Genomic DNA, 19,989 nt, shown 5'->3' with positions numbered 1-19,989 from the left:
AAGTGAATCCACAACCTGATTGGCTTACAGTAGAATTCTGGAATTAGCCAATCATGTGCAGCCCATTGTGTAAATAATGTATATAAAGCAGATACTTTGAGGAGACATTCATTCATTCCTCCTCACCACTATGAGCTGAATAAAGAGCATGAAATCACCTTGCGATTCTGAGTATATTTAAGAAGTATAAAATCCTTCCCTGCCCAAAGCAGCAGGACATTAACAGATGATCAAGCATAGCTTTTAACCTCCTGAAAGTAGCTTTGTCAGTGTGTGTGCAGCCAAGAGCATGTGTGCATGGTTACGCATTACTATTCTACCCCACATTGGGCGATGCTGATAGGGGATAGAATGGTAAAACAGTTCCTTGTGATCAGGACCCTAAACAGAGGTGGCACATCTCATGCAGCAGATTTTTGACATTTGCTGCTACAATAGCAAGCCTTCTGCCCACATCAAGGTGCATAGTAGCCTAAGTCAGCCAAATAATTTTGGCAACTGAGATAGAAAATTTCAGAAGTCCCTCTCTGGACAGTAGCACCACAAAAACAATACATTAAATCAGCAACCATCTGCTGCCTGAAGCTTCACTTTGCCTGATTTGAGGGGGTGTTTGAGATATTCCACTGTTTGAAAATATCAGTACTGTAGCAGAAAACCTGCTCCTGCACATCTACTTCTGAGCAGAGGTGCATAGGATTATACTCTTAAATTGCAATCCTATACTCACCTAGGAATAAATAGCACTGAAGCCTTTTCACTTACCTACCACCAGCTATTTTGGTAATTTTATTGATATCTTATATTCTGTTATATTCCACACACTTATTGGTTTCTTTATGGACTTGTTTTGTTTGATATGATCAATGTTATTACTGTACAGGAAAACTCAATAAAACATTTAAATTAAAAAAGCTATAACTGAAGTATAATTCTGACCTTTGAGCAGACATGTTTAGAATTGCACTGTTAAGATGAAATCCTGCATGTACTTACCTAAGAGTAAGCCCTGATTAAATCAGTGAGGCTGACTTCTGAGTCATGTAAGATTGCATGGATTGGCTGCAGTCCTATACTCTTTTATCTAGGAATGTGTGTCAATTAAGACAGTGAGGCTTACTTTTGAGTAGACATACAAAGAATTGCACTGAAATCCTGTACTCACTTGCTTGGGAATAAACCCTGAATATTTATTCAGGTTTATTTCTGATAACATCTGCTGTATTCACTTACCTGAAAATAAGTGTCATTATTCTGAGATAGGTATAGGTTTTGTATTTAGGAAGGGCTGGAACAGGCACCCAACCTTTGGCCCTCCAGATGTTTTGGACTACATTTCCCATCCTCCCTGACCACTGGTCCTGTTAGCTAGGGATCATGGGAGTTGTAGGCCAAAACATCTGGACTGCTGAAGGTTGGAGATGCCTGGGCTGAAGCTCAGTGATGGAGTATCTGCTTTGCCTGCAGAAGGTCCCAGGTTCTGTCCTCCTGGCATCTCCAGGTAGGACTGGGACTGTCCCCCAAGGTTGGGTGGCCACCTGTCATTGGGAGGGAGTTGGGCTAGATGACCCTGAGGGTCCCTTCCAGCTCTACAACTCTACGATCCTAAACACTGGAGAGCTTCTGCCTTTCAGTGCTGACAATACTCAGGTAGGTGGACCAAGAATCTGACTCTGTATGAGGCAGCTTCCTATGTTCCCAGGACTGCAGCATATCAATAAGATCCTGTGCTCATTTACCTGGGAATATTTGGGTTACTTCTGAATAGGCATGCACAGGACTGCATGTTAGGCTGAAATTCTAAGGCCCATGGAAGTCAATATGCAGGGCCAACTAGGCCTGCTAGGCAGCAGCTTACAGCTCAAGACCTCAGAGGACGCAGTACTGATCTTTGAGGGACACAGCTTTATACAGAATAGTTTTTATTGTGTCTTATAAATAACTTGCAGATTTCAGCACTTGAGCTGAAGGAATTAGTAACAAAATTAGTAAAGGAAAAGGCACGCACAGTGAGATTTCCATGAACCTGAAATCTTAACTTTTAAGAGACTTAAATTTTAACATCACAATTCACAACATTATTCAAAATGATTTGTGTTCCAAAAACATTTTATTTTGTATTTGAAGAAGATAATCAAAGATTGTTGTGTTACATATTATTGAAATTTAAAATAAACTTTGCAGTTTTAACCTTTGCACTTTTCATTTTTTTTACAAGGCATCCGTTTTTGAAAACTGGAGTTGTTGTTGTTGTTATTATTTTGGTGGGGTGCAAGTAGGTAGCCTTGCCTAGGGTGCAAAATAGCCTGGCCCCACCAGCACTGCCCACAACTCCCTTTTTAGTAGTTAGGTTGAATTTATTTACAGTTCCCAGGAGGTAAGCCCCACAGAAGATAGACTCCTAGAATGGTAGAGTTGGAAGCGCACCCAAAGGGCATCTAGTCCACCCCCGGCAATGTAAGCTGGGGAAACCCTGGCTGGTGGCCGGTTATAAATGACACATTCAAACAACAACAAGCAGGGGTTTGGGTGTGAAATGAACCGTAAAAAACGAGCGTTGTGAAGTAATACGAGGCCGGCTGGACTCCAGGTCGGCTCCTCTCTGAGGAAGGAAGCCGAGGCGACGAGAAGGCGGCCGCCATGAGGGGGCGCTGCCCCGCCGGGAAGGAAGGCGGCCGGGCCGCGAGGCGGGGGGAGCGCGCCTCTGAACGGCCTCGGCCGCCCTCACGCTCGCCTCGCCGGCGCTCGCCGCTACGAGTAGGCCGCGGCTGGTGGCCGGCGGCGGCGGCGGCGCGCGCGAGAAGATGGCGGCGCGAGGCGGGCGGCTGCTGCTCCTTTTCTGGCTGCTCTTGCTGGCGGCGCCCGGGGCCTGGTCGGCGCGGGGCCGCGGGGCCGACAAGCAGAACAGCCTCCGGAGGGCCGCCAGCGGCGTCTACCAGGGCGTGAGCGGCCTCTTCGGCGAGGAGAACGTGCGCGCCCTGCAGAAGGTGAGGCGCCGGCAAGGCCCGGCCTGGCGAGGGGCGACGCGGATTCCGGTTTAATTTCAGTGGATAAGGAGGGGCAGGGGCCTTGCGATGGGGGCGCGGGGAGCGAGAGGGGCGGGCAGGCAGGGCCCCGGAGAGGCAACCTCCGTGTCCTCTGGGTTTCTGTCAGGAAGGATAGTGGCTTCTCTCCTGGCAAGATAATACTACTGTAACGGGAAACCCCCAGCTTTATACTTGCCGAAGAAGGAGGTGGAGGGAATGTCCGAATGGGTTGGGGGAATTTGGTCCATAGCAGCCACAGTTAAGCGGACTCCTTTGCAAAAGAATACATAGGAAACCAGCCTGACGAACAGTAGAGAAAGAATACGTGTAAACGGGGCTGGGGGGAGAGGCAGGTGTCTTAGCGCGCGCAAGGAATTCAGTGGCAAATGCTGCTTTCAGCCTTTCTGTCACAGTATTTGTTTATGATCCTCGTATTTGGTTCGTTTTTGTAGGCTAATAAAATGCAGTTTTGTTTAAAATGGTAGCAGTAGTGATGGGTAGGGGTGATTACAGTATTGGAGTTGGAGCTTGTCCTTGGCAGAATATAGTAAAAATAGGACTGAGGAATAGGAGTAAGGAATAAGAATGCCTTTATGATACCATCACTGATAAAATAATTGACTAATAGCAATGGGAATAAGGAATAATGAAAGAAGAAAGGACCCAGGAATGTTTTTCGACCTTGTTGTTTTCACAAAATAATAATTGGAGTAGGCAATAGGAATGGAGTTATGGCCCTGTGGTTTTGACAAATGAATTGAACTGAAATAGTAATGGCGAGACTTAAATATTCATAAGAATAGGGCTTGGGGGGGTCCTGAAGGGGTGTAAGGTGGATTAGCAGCCCAGCCCAGCCCAGCCCTATCTCCTATACCTGTATACCTAGAAGAAAGCCCTGTTGAGTTCAATGGGACTTGCTCCCAGGTGAAGGGGGGATAGCACTGCAGCCTATGTATGTAAATAAGTATGTAGCAAAAATCATATTTACTGTTGGACTTTGACACGGCAGCACAAATATTTGAAATTAATAATGAATGTCTTTATTATATGATTTATTAACTGCTTAACCCATTTTTTAGTTGTGTGTCCGTAAGGGGAATTTTAAGTATTTTTATTTTTATAAGTTTTGTTGCTGTCCAAAACATGTTTTGTGGGCAGCTTAGAAGAATATAAGACATAATCCTATTTTTTAATGAGACCTCTGGCTTTGACAAACACTCAGAACTGAAATGAGTAGCAGTAGTAATAATTTTATGACCTTGTGGTTTTGACAAATAAGTTAACCTGAACCAATTATGATAATGATTTTAGTAAGTGCTTTTATAACAGCAGTAAGGGGAAGGGGGCAAAAGATAAAAGAGGAATTGATACTGCAATCCTATACAGAGGTACCTTGGTTTTTGAATGTTTCAGAAGTCAAATGTTTCGGTTTTTGAACATTTAAAACCCAGAAGTAAATTATTCAGTTTTCGATCAAGCCTTGGAAGTCAAACATGCTGCAAGGGTGAGTGCAAGATCTGGAGACCTAGCTGTTGCCTATTGAGTCTTGGTTTTCAAATGTTTTGGAACTCAAACGGCCTTCCGGAACAGATTACGTTTGAAAACCGAGGTACCACTGCAATCCTCAGAAGTAAACCTAAATAGCTGTGCATAGGATTGCAGCCTGATAAATGATAAATAATATTTTCTTAGTGACCTCTAGCTTTTTACCTAAACGGATCTGAAATGATTTCAGCATGGTGCCTTCAATAGATTAATTGAGCTGAAATATTTGTTGTGAAGTGCATAAGACAACTAGATGTTCTACACAATTTACTGTACTAGATAAATAAAATCCAATGATTTTATCTGAATGACTGCAGTCCAGTCTAATAAACAAATCATTATACTGTAATGATCTCTTATAAAAGGTGGGGAGGAGATGCTATGTGTTTCTACATTGAAAGTGGTCAGGACTCAAGAGCTGGTAAATGGTGGACCTTACAAGCCAACTTCTTCTGGGTCACCAGCTGGTTGCAGGTTTGTTTGTTTTTTTGCAGAAGATTGTAAATTAGGCAAATTTCAATCTGATTGAGCAGAATATATTTAAAAATCCATTCAATTGGTGCAACTTTTCTTCACCTCTTTATATCAAGCTACACATGTCAAAAATTCCCTCTTGCACACAAATAATCTTCCACTGGTTTGACCCGTGTATTGGTTGGCTGTCAAAATTCCTTTTCCTATCCAACTCTTATGGTGCAGGGGCACTCTCCTTCCTTGCAATTCATGGGAGCGTGTTAGTGGGACATCTCTCTGGGCTGCAGAGACCAAAGAACACATTGCTCACATATTGCAGGAGCCCAGTGTTCTTTTTTCCCCTCTGCTGGAAGAGCTCCTTGGGGTTTGAGTAGTGGAAAGCAGATAAATAACTGTGCAGAAGTGGCCATTTTCCCTGGCTTTGAAACCTGGGGAGGAGGATTCAAAATGGGAAAACTGAGGAAGATTTTGGTATCCTCCCCTGCCTCAACCATTTGCCCCCTCCCAGCAGCTTCTCTAGGAGAAAATATATCCCTTAGACTACAGTTATGGGTGGTTGCAGGGCCGTCTTTAGCATATGTGCCACTGGGGTGCAGAGATCCGCCCAGTGCCCCCAAATTAACTTTTGTTATGCTTATGTCAGACACCACACTTACGCCTTATGTCTTGTTTACAAAAGAAGGGAGGAAAAAGAAACAAACTTTTGTATTTGCTCATTTATTTGCAATACACTTATACTCAAGTATACAATACCACCACACTTAGATTTATAAGTATTGTTTTGGCGTCTACTTAGGAGAAACATCAGTCGTGTCAAAGGTGCTGCTGACCCCACTGCCGCATAGTAGCACAGCTGTGGCAGCTCAATACAATACGTAACACAATATTTTGATGTAAGAGTTAATTTCGTGTGCACAGCACCATTGAGAATGACAAGCGCCACTGCTGGCGTAGCGCGTCTTTGGTAAATGAGCGCACAAAGTCGAAAGTCCTTTAGTGAAACAGTAGTTATACATTTTGGTAATATCTAGGTATATATGTATTTTGTTTTTCTAGCTTGATCAAAATTAATTACTATTTTGTAACAGGTAGATAGTTAAGTGCTTAGGCGGCTTCAGTGGGGGGTGCCTGCTAGAATTCAGCGCCTGGGTGCCCCACACCCCTTGCACCCTGGGTAAAGACGGCCCTGGGTGGTTGCATCCATGACTTAGTCTTAGAGATTGAATTGTGGAAACCAGAAGCATTGTTACTAGGTATATTAGAGAACGATGTTGAAAAGAAAGATGTGAAGTTATTTAGATATGCAGTTACAGCAGCCAGAATTTTGTTGGCCCAAAAATGGAAACAGGAAGAAATGCCAACGAGGGAAGAATGGAGAATGAAACTGATGGAATATGCAGAAATGGACAAATTAACGGGGAAAATTCGAAACCAACGCGATCAGAGATTCACCGAGGACTGGAATAAATTTACAGAGTATATCAAAACTGTGTGTGATCAGGAAATAACGCTTGTTGGATTTCAGGAAGCTCTGTGAAAAGAATAGATAGGAATGTCGCTTAAAAGAGAAGATAAAATAAGGATTGTTAAAGTGCAACATAAATTTAGGAAATGTGAGAAGTTGTGATAAATATGAAAATTGTCAGATAGGCTGATGGAAGTCTAAAAGATGTATAAATTAAATTGGATGTTAAATTATAAATGGAATGGTTATTGGAAATTTGAATAAAAATTAATTTTGAAAAAAAGAGAGCTTGAATTGTGAAAGGCAGACAGTAAAGCTCTGTATCAGTTCTCTGTAAGAATGGAGAATGTAGATGCAGCTTTTCTCAGCAATGATTGCTGAAATTCCTTCCTCGGCTGCTACTTTAAGGAACCAATGGAAATCTCTTTAACTGGAATGTGCTTTTTTAAAGTGAAATTGCACATAAAGGTTTCTCCTCCTTCAATTCCTTTTCCATTTTTGTCATGCCTTTTAGGTTGTAAGCCTAAAAGGGGGGACTTTATTATCACTGACAATTTTTGTAAATCATTCTGGGGGACACCCCCCTTTTATTTGCTGAAGGGCAGGATATACTAAGTCCCTTAAATAAATACATAGGTGGAGGCATTGAACATCCAAGCCTGCTGCACCTATAAGAAATGGAAGGATTCCTTTGAGCTTGAACCTGGAGGACAGGAATTGAAGTGTTTCGGACACTATGGAAAAAGGGAACCCCAACTAATGACCTTGCCTCAATCTAGAAGACTTGTTTCTGTCTTTGACATATACCCACACTATTTGTATTTTTGCTCCTTGGCAGTACTTGCCTGACATCCTGCCAAAGCAGCACAGAAATTGATGCTTTTCCTTTCGTGACCTCCCTTTCTGCGTGATAGTGCTGTTTGACTGCAAAGCTTAGCATTGAAGCCGAGATGCTGTCACCATCTCTTTCTCTTGTCCACGGAAACCACAGCAGAAAGGTCATGTTTCCAAAAATGATACCTCTTTATGGGGAAGGGAAATTAGATAGGCAGAGGGTAGTGTGTATAGGAAATATTATGAAATAAGGGATACTTTTTATCCTGTAAACGAAATTGTGCTTATTGTTACATGAGGGAACGCACTGGTTCATTTTCCTTCAGTGCCTTTAGAAAAATGGAAAATGTGCCGCCTCCCCTTCCTATTCATCATAAGCTGATACCTGAGAGTCTCTTCAAAGTGCAGGTTTTGAAAACCAACTCACAGAATCATAGTTACAGGTAGGTAGCCGTGTTGGTCTGCCGTAGTCGGAAAAAAATAAAAAAAAATTCCTTCCAGTAGCACCTTAGAGACCAACTAAGTTTGTTATTGGTATGAGCTTTCGTGTACATGCACACTTCTTCAAATACCTGATATCTGATGCTTAAAAATTAAACCCAGAAAGCAAAATTTTGTTGGAGTTGTCCTACTTCTTGCTGATTCTGAAGAATTGCTTATCAGACCCACATTGTTTTATTTCTTTGGCAAGGAATTCCTGTGTATTAATCCCATGTAAGGCATTCTGCCAGTTCTTGTGGGGTACTATCCAGGCATCTCCTCTTGGGCAACTGAGTGTATACACAGAATGTTCTAACACTTCCCTGTGATTGTGCATTGCAGGGGAACATCAGAAATTGTTTGGCAGGGGGAGCTTGTTAGCCATAGCTGATAATTTCACCAAGGAGCCCCAGGATTTAAAAAGCACTGCTCTGTAGCTTGCAATTTCTGGCATGTTCTATCTGAAGTCGTGTACTTTTATTATTGAGTAGTTATTGTGCAACATGGTTATATTCTGCCAGTGGCATGGTGGATAGATGTAGGGATTATGCAGCCCCTATCCACAGGACTTTGCAGTCTTCATAGACAGCAAATTGAGGTGTAATATGGAGAGCTCAAAGATTTAAAAAATGAGTTGTGTGGTAAGGATGGAGAAAGCTGAAAATGAAGAAGGCAGTAAGAGAGAGACATCGTTGGAGGAGGAGGAGATGCTGCAATCCTGGGAACATAGGAAGCTGCCTCATAGCGAGTCAGATTCTTTGTCTATCTGGTGGAGCAGAACAGACTTGGGATACATGCAGTTTATAAAATGAACATTAAAGGGCGGGATCTGTGATAGATCTTTGCATGTGGAAAGTCCGAGATTTGGTCTCTGGGTAGGGCTGGAAACGGCCTATGTCTGAAGGCCGCTGCTGATCTGTACACAATTCTCAGCTGCATGGAGTTGCACAAGTGGGAAGGAGGAGCAAACAGTAGTGGAAATTACAGTTCGTTGGTTACCATCCGTCTGTCTTTGGAGACGATGGAGGAGTGCGCTTTTAAGGGTGAGGTCAAACTGCTAGAAGGCTACAGCACCTGCTGTGGCTTTAGAGACATGTTTTGTTGCAGTTGGGGCAGATGGAGGCATCCAGTTGTGCTGCTGCAGATGCACGACTTGACTGTCTCCAAGCACTGTGGTCTGCGAGGGATTCCCACATGGTGGGGTTGATGATGCCAGCCTTCATGTCATGTTTGCAGAAATCTTTATATCACAGAGTAGAATACGGCAAATGAGCTAGGGCAGAAGAGGGCAATGGAAATTGGGCTATGAGGGAGGAGCTAAAGGCCTCTCCTAGGTTAAAAAATGTTTTTCCAGATCTGGAAAAAAGCTAGTTTGGACACCTTTTCCTTGTTGCATACAGTAGTTGTTTGTTTTTACTTGGTGAGTGGTTTTTTTTAAAAAAAAAGCAGCCTGAATTGGTGCCAGCTCATCTTGCATATGTGGACCAGTCCATAATCCAGACATGGGAAGAATACTAAACAATCTTCTGGTATAATTGATTCATCTAACAGTAACATAGGAGCAATAGACATTGAATACTTGGTTAATTTTCACAAGGCTTTCTTCTAGCTCATTTACCAGGGTCATGTTTGAGCAGTACTAGTGTGCACAGAAGGGTTCTTTTTTTAAAAAAAACCACACACTCTAGGAGAGTGGTTTAAGTGAAGCATAGTGTAGCCCTTACAAGAGAAATCTTGAAGAATTGTGATGGAAGAAGTAAAATCAGAGGCAAGATTTTGTGGCATGCAGGAAGCTTACCAGCCATTGTTAGTTGTTCATTCATTTAATCTCCACCATAGGTCACAAGATACTGGAGACCTTGATGACACATATTTAATTCAGAAGAATGATGGGAGTCCATTGGGTTGGGTTGGTAATGAATAAAGCATGTTTATAATTTTATTTCACTTTCCCCCACTAATATACTTAACAGTTTTGTGCTGTTTGCCTGAAATTGCTGTCATTTGCAAAATAAAATAGTGACATGTGCATATCATTAACCTTCCTTAAAAATCTTGACAGTTGCACATTGGAATGTCAGGTATTTCTGTGAGTGTGAGAATCCCAAGAGTGCATATTTCTCAAATTACCTGTAATGAATTGGTTAAAAGTGTTTGTTTGTTTGTTTGTTTGTTGTTAGTTTTTTTTAATTGTTTCAGTTGTAGACTAGAAAAAGCAAATATTTAAAGCCTAATCTTAGCTTTGCTTCAGTCCATTGTAATCTACAGATTTCAGCATGCCTAAGTCATGTATAGCATAAAGCTGTTAATGTGCAAAATATTGATCAGTTATTGTCTCCCAACCCTGTGAAGTATCTCACTTCTGGGTTCCTGTCTCAGTGGCACATGCTAGCTTGCATCAGGTCCTAGGTTCTGTCTAGAGCATCTCCATTTAAAAAAGATCTCAGGTAGCAGAACCAGCTAAGATTTACTTGCCCAAGATTTGGGAAATCAGCTGCCAGTCAGGGAACACTACCTTTGGACTAGTTTGATCAACAGTTTGACTCTATGTAAAACAGCTTCTGGATTCAGCCCCAGAACTTATTTTCAGAACTTGGGTCCAAACCTAGAATAAGTGTGCCTCTGATCAAGTGCAGAGAACACTTCTCCTACCACTTTCAAATACTGTGCCTGCCTTTGCATCTGTACATTTGATTTAAGGTTAAGAACTGTATGTAAGAGCTGGGATGATAAATTCTTAAAGTATTGTAAGTGGAATAAAACTTCTAAGGTTTGTCTCTGCTCTGTTTTTTTCAGTTTTTCTCCAAACTGACCGAGCGATTTGTATATGGTGTGGATGTTCTAGTAGATACATTTTGGAGAATATGGACTGATCTTCTGGATGTCCTTGGGATTGATGGTACGTGTGAAATGCAGAGTTGGTTTTTCCTTCATCAGTGCTTCTGTTTAATAAACTCATAGGTTCTGGAACAACTTTAAGGTAGGTTTTCTAAATATGAAGTAGTTTTGAAGCAAAATGGTATGTACAGTTCCTTAATTCGATGGAAGAAACATAAATAGTTTGATTCTCAACAGTGGTAAGTATGGGCACCAACATGTTAAAGTTGACCTGCTGGGGTGGGGGAAGGTAGGGATCTGGTCTGCCAGGTGGAAAGGTTCCCTTCCCCTGCTGTAAGGCGATTGTTGTTCTCACTCAGGCATTAACCAGGATGTTTGAGGGTCAAAAGAGCTGAGGGTGAACCTTCACATCTCCTTAGGTCCTGTCCACACCATCATGCTGCGCATGATGAAAAGCATCCATAAGATATCTTGTTTGCCACCTTGATCTTCTTTGGGGGAGAAGGCTGGGATAATAAATAAGTAAATAAAAGGGCAAGCAGAAACCAAGGTCATCTCTTAAGATATCTAATTTCATCCCCTGAAGGCATATGCCAGATAAAAGTCATTGATGGTATGGGAGGAAAGTGGGCTTGTGGCTTAGGTTGCAATACTTAAATGGGCCCTGTTGGATTCAAAGGGGGCTTGCTTCTAAGTAGAAATTTTAGGATTGCACTGTCAGTTATACTATGCCTAGAGATGGATTCTTGCCTAAGATGCAGGATTGAATACATTCTCTGAAAAGTTAGCATAACTCAATCAGACATTAGGCAACATCCTTTTTCCCTCTGAAAGGGGCAAAAGAAAGAAAACTGCCTTGTGGTTTATTTGCTTCTTGTAATTGCTCAAGGGAAAAGAGGAAGAAGCCCTTTAAAAACCCTTTCCCCCTTACTTGATGAAGTAAATTGATGTAGTCCCTACAGAATAATTGTTGTGATAAAAGTCATTAAGATATATTTATGTTATATATATTCCCTTCTCCTAAGACAATGCGTTTTGTAGGTGCAGTATGTCAAATTGCTTACTTGGAGCAATGGGGGATTTTAATAATAATGCACTGGTGTTGGGGTGGGGGAAACTTATAGAAAGTTCATCCGCTTCTGTCTCGGTTATTATACATTCTTCTGGGTGGACCTTTCCCAGCAAACCTTTGCCCAGAATTCGAACTTCTATCTTCCCCTGTTTCCTGAACTTTCTCCTGGGTTGGGACATTTTGCATGCTTCAGTTAGCTGGGCAGCCAGTCTTTCTGTCTAGGTAGCTTTAGTCCTAGTTTATCTGCATTTGTTGGGAAGTAGAAAGTGAGCAAAGGCTTTTACTTGTGCAATAAAACCATCCTTTGAGGCTGCCTGAAGGGTTTTGTGTCATAATTTGAGCCCCAAGGTCCCCAGTTCTTTTATTGTAATGCCTGGATTGTTCCAGTTATTGTCTAAATATAATTTTCTAACTATGTACACTTCTGATAATTCTTTCTCACTTTGCCGTACTGTGCAAAAAGCCACCTTGTTCCCCTGTTAATTATTGCAAGATCCAGGCAGTCGTTGCCTTCCCTGGCTTAGTGTATGGTCTTACATTTTTGAGAGCCTGGTGCTCTAGCTATTAGCTTCCAGCTTCCAATCATCATAAGTTATTTCTGGATGCTGTAACATCGTTGTCACTCCTCACACATTAATTCGTTTGAAGGGGGAAAGAGTGTTAAAAGGAGCCCTATTCTCAACATCAAGCATAGGCTGCTCCCATGGGCTCATGGTTTCAGCTGAAGTGGGCAGCCTCCACGTGTTGGGGAGGCTTTTCACTTCAGACCTTTCCCCAGTGCATGGACAGCATGGAGGCAAGGCTGGCAGGAACAAGGGAAAAGGGCGTGCAAATTTAGCTTTAAAGTTCCTTCACGCATGAAGAGAGAATGCCTGAACAGGGCTCACTGGAAACGCTCTTCTGGGTTTGTTGGCTTCTTCTCTGCTACATTCTTTATTTCCTATGCATTCAAGCCCTTCATCCTGGTCTGCTGAGAGATCAGCTCCTGCAATATCCCTCCTAACTTTACTCTGTTCTTCTACACAGCTAACCTTCATTTACCACTTCTCATACTTGGGGTAGGAGGGGAAGGACTTCACCCTAGTCTTCCTCAGAGCATCTCCCTCCCTCAGTCAGCCAACTCTCTTCCAAGGATTGGGACAGTTGGTTCTGCCAATATTTGAACAGGTAGAACCACTGAGACCCCATACCCAGCTCATCAACACTTCCCACACACTCCTCCCTGGTCAATGCTGGGGCTGCTGGAATTGGGACGTTGCCTGGCCCAGATGCCATGCAATGATCAGCAGTATTGCTGCAGCTTGTGGAGGCAGCTGCCCCAAACCATAGCATGAACCTCTGTCATCCTGTTCCTTGGACAGTTACAGTTGCTCCATTCAGTTGTAGCTACATTCATAGTTCACAGCTGAACCAGGGACCACACAGCATTCTCCAAGCTCTCTCAAGTTTTATGTGTGAAGTTTTAGTAGAGCAGCAGTAGTAGTAGTAGTAATTTTCATCAGAAAAAATATAAAGTGGTTTGCAAAGAAAAATATGTAAATTAATAAACATTAAATGGAAAACATCAAAATCTATAAATAGTGCAAACTATAAAATGTCAAATTCCATAACAGAATTTCCACTCACTTAATATACTTTTAAGAACTCAGCTAGATTGGTAAAGAAAAAGTGTTTTATATGTGATATAACGCTGTGACACCAGATGGCGCTGTGGAGTCCAGTCTTTCCCTACCAGATTTCCCTGTATGAGTTTACAACAAGTTTAACTGAACTGCTTCTTTGACATGTCTAGATCTAGCCTAGCACTCACTATCCACATCTACTAACACACCTGTACATCTGTCAATCTGAAGACAGCTACCTACACTCCTTGACAGTTATAGATCCAATTATCCCCTGAATACATATACAAAGACTGCCTAACGCTAGAACTACACAACCTGTACATATCGGTACAAAATATAAATCACAGTCCTTATCTGGTATAGGTGTTAGAAACAAAATACAGATGTTGTGGGATGGGGTGGGGATCACATAGTTAAAATATGTAGCTGGGATAGAAGCCTTAGCAGTTCAATCATGTGCCTATCCATTCAGAAGCAAGTCCCATTAAGTTCGCTGGAGCTTTCTCTCAAGTAAATGTACACAGCAGCCTAAATAAGCTTTCTTATAAGAATGTTATTTTATCTGACTTCCTCCTTCAGGAACTATGGGCCAGTAGTTACAACTACCCGTGTAACAACAACAACTCCCCGTCAATGATAGTGTACAAGTAAGCGACTTGAATAGGACTTTATGGGAGGGATTCAGTTGAGCTATGGCAGTCATTCCATCAGAACAAGCTTTTCAGCTTGCCGGGTGGAACAATTTCCCCTCCTCCCCACACACTGTTCTGGGGGTTCCCCCGACCCCCACCTCAAGCTAAGTGCAGGCAGGGGGAAAGTCCATTTGTGCTGGCTTCCACTAGTGGGACCCATTACTTTAATCCCATCCTGTGTAAATGCAAATATTACACAAGAAATTCTCTTGGGGGGTGCAGAGTGCTGCTTGCAACTAACGCCAGCTGTAAATGCATCTCCTTAAGAGATTGATTATGCCATCCCATGACAGGGTTGGAGGAAGGGCATTTTATGTTTGCCCTGTCGAAAATTAGGAAATTTAGTTTCCTGGATTGCTTCAGTGGAAGGAGAGTACCACCAGGGAAGTGGGAATAGGTTGTATCTCAGTCGTAGAGAACATTCTTTGCATGCTGAAGGTCCCAGATTCAATCCCTGGTATCTCCAGGCAGAGATGGGAAATACTTCTCAGGCATTGTAGACAGTAGTGATCTAGATCAGGCATCCCCAACCTGTGGCCCTCCAGATGTTTTGGCCTACAACTCCCATGATCCCTTACCACTGATCTTGTTAGCTCGGGATCATGGGAGTTGTAGTCCACAACATTTGGAGGGCTGAAGGTTGGGGATACCTGATCTAGATGAACCAATAGTCTGACTTGATGTAAGGTCCCTTAAGATCCATCCCTTCTCCCTCTCTGGTCTCCATTCCAAGAGGTCTTGCCCAGAATACCTCTTTGCTCCCCTTCAAATCCTTCCTCAAACCTATTTTTCTTGTGAACTCTTTGGTTTTAATCCTATAGTCCTTTCCCTTCACTGCAAAAAACAAAACAAAAACCCAGCATTTTCTTATCTTTATCCTTGCTTTTCTCCCTCCTCCACTCACTCATTCTGTGTCCCTCAGTATCAAAAATTAGAGGGAAAGCTCCTTGTGGCAGAAATCTGTCTTTTTATTTTCCTCTTTTTAAAATTTGTTTCCTGCAAGGTTTTGGTGTATATAAATAGTAATTTCTTTTGTATCGTTGGTAAGCATTACAGGAGGTGAGGCAGTGTATTATTCCCCTGCCACCATCTTTAGAAACTACTTTATATGTTCAACTCTTTCATTCTTCTGCTGAAATAGTTTTCTGCTTTTAAAGCAGCATTTAGGAGTTTTCTCCTTATGCTTTTAATTATGGTATTATTCATAGCTGTATCTACAAAGGTAGTGATTATATCAAATAAAGCTTTCTCTGTTTGAATTTTCAGGTTCCAACTTGACCCATTATTTCAGCCCTGGGTCCCTCGCCAACAACCCCACCCGTGCTCTTTTGCTGATTGGCGCCATCTTGCTTGCTTATTGGTTTGTCTCTCTCCTCCTTGGGTTCTTCTTCTATCTCTTACATGTGCTGTGTGGCCGCTTCTTCTGGATCGTGAGGGTCGCCCTCTTTGCACTTTCTTGTGTGTACATCCTTCAGAAATATGAAGGTGAGCCAGAACATGCTGTCCTTCCGCTGTGCTTTGTAGTTGCTGTCTATTTCATGACCGGACCTGTTGGCTTCTATTGGAGGAGGAACAGCCACAGCACCCTTGAGGAGAAGATTGACCATCTCGACAGCCAGATCCGACTCCTGAACATACGTCTTTCTAGGGTGATCGAAAACATGGATCGAGGAGGTGACCAATGAAACATGGTTTATCTCACTTTCAACACCAGCTCTCTAGGAAATCACCAAGCACTGTCTCTAGTTCATGAAAAGTTAGCGAAGCAACAAGCCAACATGGATAAATCAATGTGCAACATTAAGCCGTTAAATGTTAACATTAGTTTATCTAGACAATATACTGAAAGAAAAAAATGCACTTGTAAGATAAGATTCTTTAGCTGTATATTCAGAGATTTTCCTCCATGAGTAGAATTTTATCCGCTTACTTTTTTCCAAGCATTTAGAACATATTTTGTAAAAGGTTTTTATAAAGGCATATTGAGTAGTCTATTTAAAATTAATTAAAAATTAAAATAAGGTTTATGCAGATTTGACATTTTGAAGAGAGAAAGCTTAAAGAATTCTATCAAATGCTTTCGTTATGAAAAATGTGGGGGTCAGCTTCTCATTTTTATAATTTAATTCCCCCCCCCCCCGCTCTCACCAATGACTTACTTTCATTACCTCAAGTTGCCTTTTTATATGATTGCAGTGGAAGGAATTTCTTCTAATTAGAACAGAAGATCACACACCATGGGTCTTAGTGGCAAAGGAGGGCATCTGTGGGACACAAAGTGCTCTTTAAAGAACTTGTGGGGTTTTCTGTGTTTTTCCCTTAGCTGGCCAAATTGAAGCAGGGATTGGGAACGTGTGGTCTTCCAGACTTTGGTGGGCCGTTGACCATGATAGTTGAGTCTGGTAGATATTAGAGTCCAGTAACATCAGCAGGGCCACAGGTTCCCTATCCCTGCTGTAAGAGTTTCAGCAGAGAGAGCAGCTCACGCAGAAGGCTGCATTCTTGCTCCTTTGTAGTGAATGCAGTGAATCCACTCATGCAGGATCTCCATTAGCAATGTGTAAAGGTGCACACCTCCAGAACCTCTTGCAAAAGCCCTCTTGCCACAAATACAATGGGAATTAAAAGCATTCCTAATACTCCTCCCCAGTGGTTTTTTTTGAGGTGGTATGTGCTGGTACAGCATACCCTGATCTCTGTTTCCCAGCCGCCATCTTGCCACTGCTGCCGCTAGCCCACCCCCACCCCATCCCCGCTTGTTTGCTCGCTCGCTCGCTCCCCGCACCTGCCTGGCTTTGGGAAGGAGGGAGCAGGACACCAGGATCCTGACAGCCTTGTGACTTGTGCCTCATTCCCAAGCTGGGCAAGCGCTTCCTGGGCTTGGGGAATGAGACACGTGGTTCTGTCAGCATCCTGGTGCCCTACTATCTTCTTCCAAAAGCCAGGCGGACGGGCTTTAAAAAGGAAACTGGAGGGCCTTTGGACCCTGTCAGAGCCTCCTGCCTCTGTCCCAAAGCCAGGCAAGTGCTTCCTGGGCTTGGGGGAATGAGGCACAAGGTTCTGCCAGGATCCTGGAGCCCTGCTGCTTCCTTCCCTTAGCCCACTTGACTTTCCTTCCTCCAGCTATTTCTAGGCAGTGAGTACCAGCACGTTATTCTCTAGGGGGGGAAACACTGCTCCTACCTAATCCCCACCTATTTTAATGCCACTTAAGCTGGAAGTAACTAACAACAAAAAACAGCTTTAGTAAAATAAAAGTGACTGGAAATGAAGGCATTGTGCACAGTGGTGGCAATGCAGAGTTGGCTTTTGCGATAAAATATTTTCCAAGCAGAAGGAATGTTAAACAGAAATTATGCACCACTGTCTTTAAAAGGGGGGTGGGGTGGGGGATCACGTCAGGACCCTCTACATCAGGCTTCCTCAAACTCAGTCCTCCAGATGTTACTGACCTACAACTCCCATGATCCCTAGCTAGCAGGACCAGTAGTGGTCAAGGATGATGGGAATTGTAGTCTCAAAGCATCTGGAGGGCCGAGTTTGAGGAAGCCTGCTCTACATGGTTTCTTTATTTGTTGGGGGAGCAGTGTATAAAATGATATTGCAAAGACATTGGCTGCTGAAATCTTTCTCAGGACCATTAAGTGGCAATAAATTAAATAAAATAATAACACTTTCAGGAAGATCTGGTGCTTTTTCACTTGAAATCTGCTTCTACACAGTGGGTCTCTGATGAGGATGCTTGCATTCAGACTGCTAAGATCATAACCAAGGGATCAGCAATAGTTTGTCCAAATAATGATATGGGGTTTGTGCTGTGAAACATGCCTATGAAATAGTGATGCGGCAGTCAAGTGCTCTACAAAAAAAGTGACCTTCTGTTGCCTCAGAACCAAGTTCTATCCACTGACCCTTAGCATTTGTTTGTAAAAATAGTATTTTTAAATAGCATGCTAGACAAAAAGCAGGAAAGCTTGGAAAGTGCTTTGCCAAATTCTGCCTACATGTGTCCATTCATAGAATGCATATAGAACTGAGTAGGATTTGGCTAAGCTACCCTATTGCTTTAGCTGGATAATACCAGAGTTGCTTAAAAGTTTTGTATGTAAACAAACTGTGATGGGACGATGAGCTGCTTGTGCGTAAAATGCAAGTCCCTCAGAGTTTGATCAGGTTTTCAAACCTCTGCCTGTGACGGAGCCCCTCCAGCATGGCTGCGTCAATCACTAGTAGAATCCGAAAGTGGCTGCTTTCGGAATCGTTTCCAACATAAAAGCTCTTTAACGGAAACACGTCGTCTGGCCTCTCGGCGTGACAGTTTCCGGCGAGGTGTGGGTGTCACTATAGGAGGTCCTGAGACCTCCCCACTGTTTTCGCTGGAAGCGTCTCTGAGCCATCCCTCCGACTCACTTTCCCTTGGAGTTCTTGCTCGCCCTCTACTGGTTCCCTCTTCCGCTGCTACTCCTCTCTCAACCTCAGTGAGCCTTTGCGCCCCCGGCGCTTTAGATGGCAGTTCCCTGACACAAACTATACATGATATATAGATATTTAAAAATCTTGCTGTTTATGTTGACACAATTATTGGCATTTCAGATTTTGAAAACCACAAAGAGCCACCAGATAATCATTAAAAAAAAAAAGATTTTGCAGCTTATGCCTGTAAGTCAACTATCATTATTTGTTTCTTCCCTCCCCATCCCTTGCTGATTATTTGCTCTGGAGTAAGTGTCACAATGGAACTTGATTCTGAATAAGTATACAGAGGACTGCAGCCAGTCTCTGCAATCAAATGCTCATAACTACTGTTGGAAAAATATACCCTTGGTATAAAAACTGGATTTCTTTTTAACTGAGAAAACCTCTATAAAACCCCTATTACCCCTATTGCTTAAAATTAGTTCACCATGGCTATAGTAAATGCAAGAAGAATGTATATATTTTTTTACACAAAAACATTTCACTGTATAAGGTTATTGTTGAGAGAAATACTGATGTACATAGTTTGCACACTATGCTTGGACAGTATAAGTAAAACTGGGTGTGTGTTTTCCTAGCTTCCCCCTTCTCCATTTATGTATGGTCTGTTTTTAAAATTAGAGAGGAGCACAAACTATTGTCCAGTGTACTTGAAAAATGTTCTGACCATTATTACAAAATGCAGCTATTACACTTTTGAAGGTAAATGTGATGTTATATTAACAGTTTTCTCAAGTTCTATAGGATACAAGCATTGTTCTTCCTGTAATTGGCTCCTTTGTTCTGTTTCTTCGTAATCTCATCTCATGGGATGAGTCAGACTTCTCTGCTTTGTGCTGCTGTTATATCTAGAGGCACTTAAGAGAAGAGAAAGCACCTATATCCTCATTTAACCAATGTATACACTGAGAGACAAGAATGTTCAAGGGGCAAGCAGCAGGGCAAGGCAGTCAGTCACTGGCAGGAATAAAATCATAGGCTTAAATACACATAATCACTTTTCAATTACCACTAACACTGCTTTGGTATTGCTGCCTACTGTGATTCCTTCAGCATGGATTTGGGTTAGAATTGCTGGGCTGCCTTGCTTATTCCTCTACAAGCTGTCTTCTTGCATTCACATCAAGAAGTTCCGCACAAAGGAGCCTATTAGGGTCAAAATTAAAAATAGCCAAAACCATATAAAGTCATAATGAGTAAGTGTAGGGAGAACATTCCAGATGTCTTAACTAGGAGGCTTGCGTACGTCCTCTCTTTCCTCACCCTTGTTGCACTTCTCTGGTGTGTTAATATTCTTTTCCCTTCCAATACTGTTAAACTACATCTGTGCTAACCATGTGGTTCAAAGGCATTCCTGGTTAGGGCCAAGGGAGACAAAGCACAGCGCCAGGGATGGGGAACTTGTTGCTTGCCAGATGTTGCTGGAGCACAACTCCCATCATCTCTGTCTGCTGGCCATTCT

The 19,989-nt window shown here is 42.5% G+C and overlaps 1 protein-coding gene and 1 long non-coding RNA gene across 3 annotated transcripts; one reads left to right on the top strand and one right to left on the bottom strand.

Annotated features, from left to right (window-relative positions):
• Window positions 1-2,789: 2,789 nt before the first annotated feature.
• BRI3BP (BRI3 binding protein) lies at window positions 2,790-17,724 on the top strand. 2 transcript variants are annotated; one of them, XM_081892923.1, is made up of 3 exons: window positions 2,790-2,987; window positions 10,621-10,723; window positions 15,318-17,724. In XM_081892923.1, the coding sequence occupies exons 1-3, from the start codon at window positions 2,805-2,807 to the stop codon at window positions 15,734-15,736; spliced, it is 705 nt and encodes a 234-aa protein (XP_081749049.1). In that variant the 5' UTR covers window positions 2,790-2,804; the 3' UTR covers window positions 15,737-17,724. The 2 variants fall into 2 exon arrangements, with proteins under 2 accessions (XP_081749049.1, XP_081749050.1); XM_081892924.1 differs by lacking the exon at window positions 2,790-2,987 and adding an exon at window positions 8,913-9,733.
• Window positions 17,559-18,691, bottom strand: LOC309359370. Its single transcript, XR_014163819.1, has 2 exons — window positions 18,580-18,691; window positions 17,559-18,165 (listed from the first exon to the last, which is right to left on the bottom strand). It is a non-coding gene; the product is annotated as an uncharacterized lncRNA (long non-coding RNA).
• Window positions 18,692-19,989: the final 1,298 nt, after the last annotated feature.

Source organism: Podarcis melisellensis (genome assembly GCF_964234715.1).
Source record: "Podarcis melisellensis genome assembly, chromosome: 16".
Lineage (NCBI taxonomy): Eukaryota > Metazoa > Chordata > Lepidosauria > Squamata > Lacertidae > Podarcis > Podarcis melisellensis.
This window is presented reverse-complemented; position numbering and strand designations above follow the sequence as displayed.

What these genes read in the sequence shown, in the direction of transcription:
- BRI3BP (XM_081892923.1), top strand. Translation starts at nt 2,805, where the DNA reads ATGGCGGCGCGAGGCGGGCGGCTGCTGCTCCTTTTCTGGCTGCTCTTG. An exon ending in ACGTGCGCGCCCTGCAGAAG is followed by an intron (nt 2,988 to 10,620) that starts GTGAGGCGCCGG and finishes TGTTTTTTTCAG; the next exon opens with TTTTTCTCCAAACTGACCGA. An exon ending in GGATGTCCTTGGGATTGATG is followed by an intron (nt 10,724 to 15,317) that starts GTACGTGTGAAA and finishes TTGAATTTTCAG; the next exon opens with GTTCCAACTTGACCCATTAT.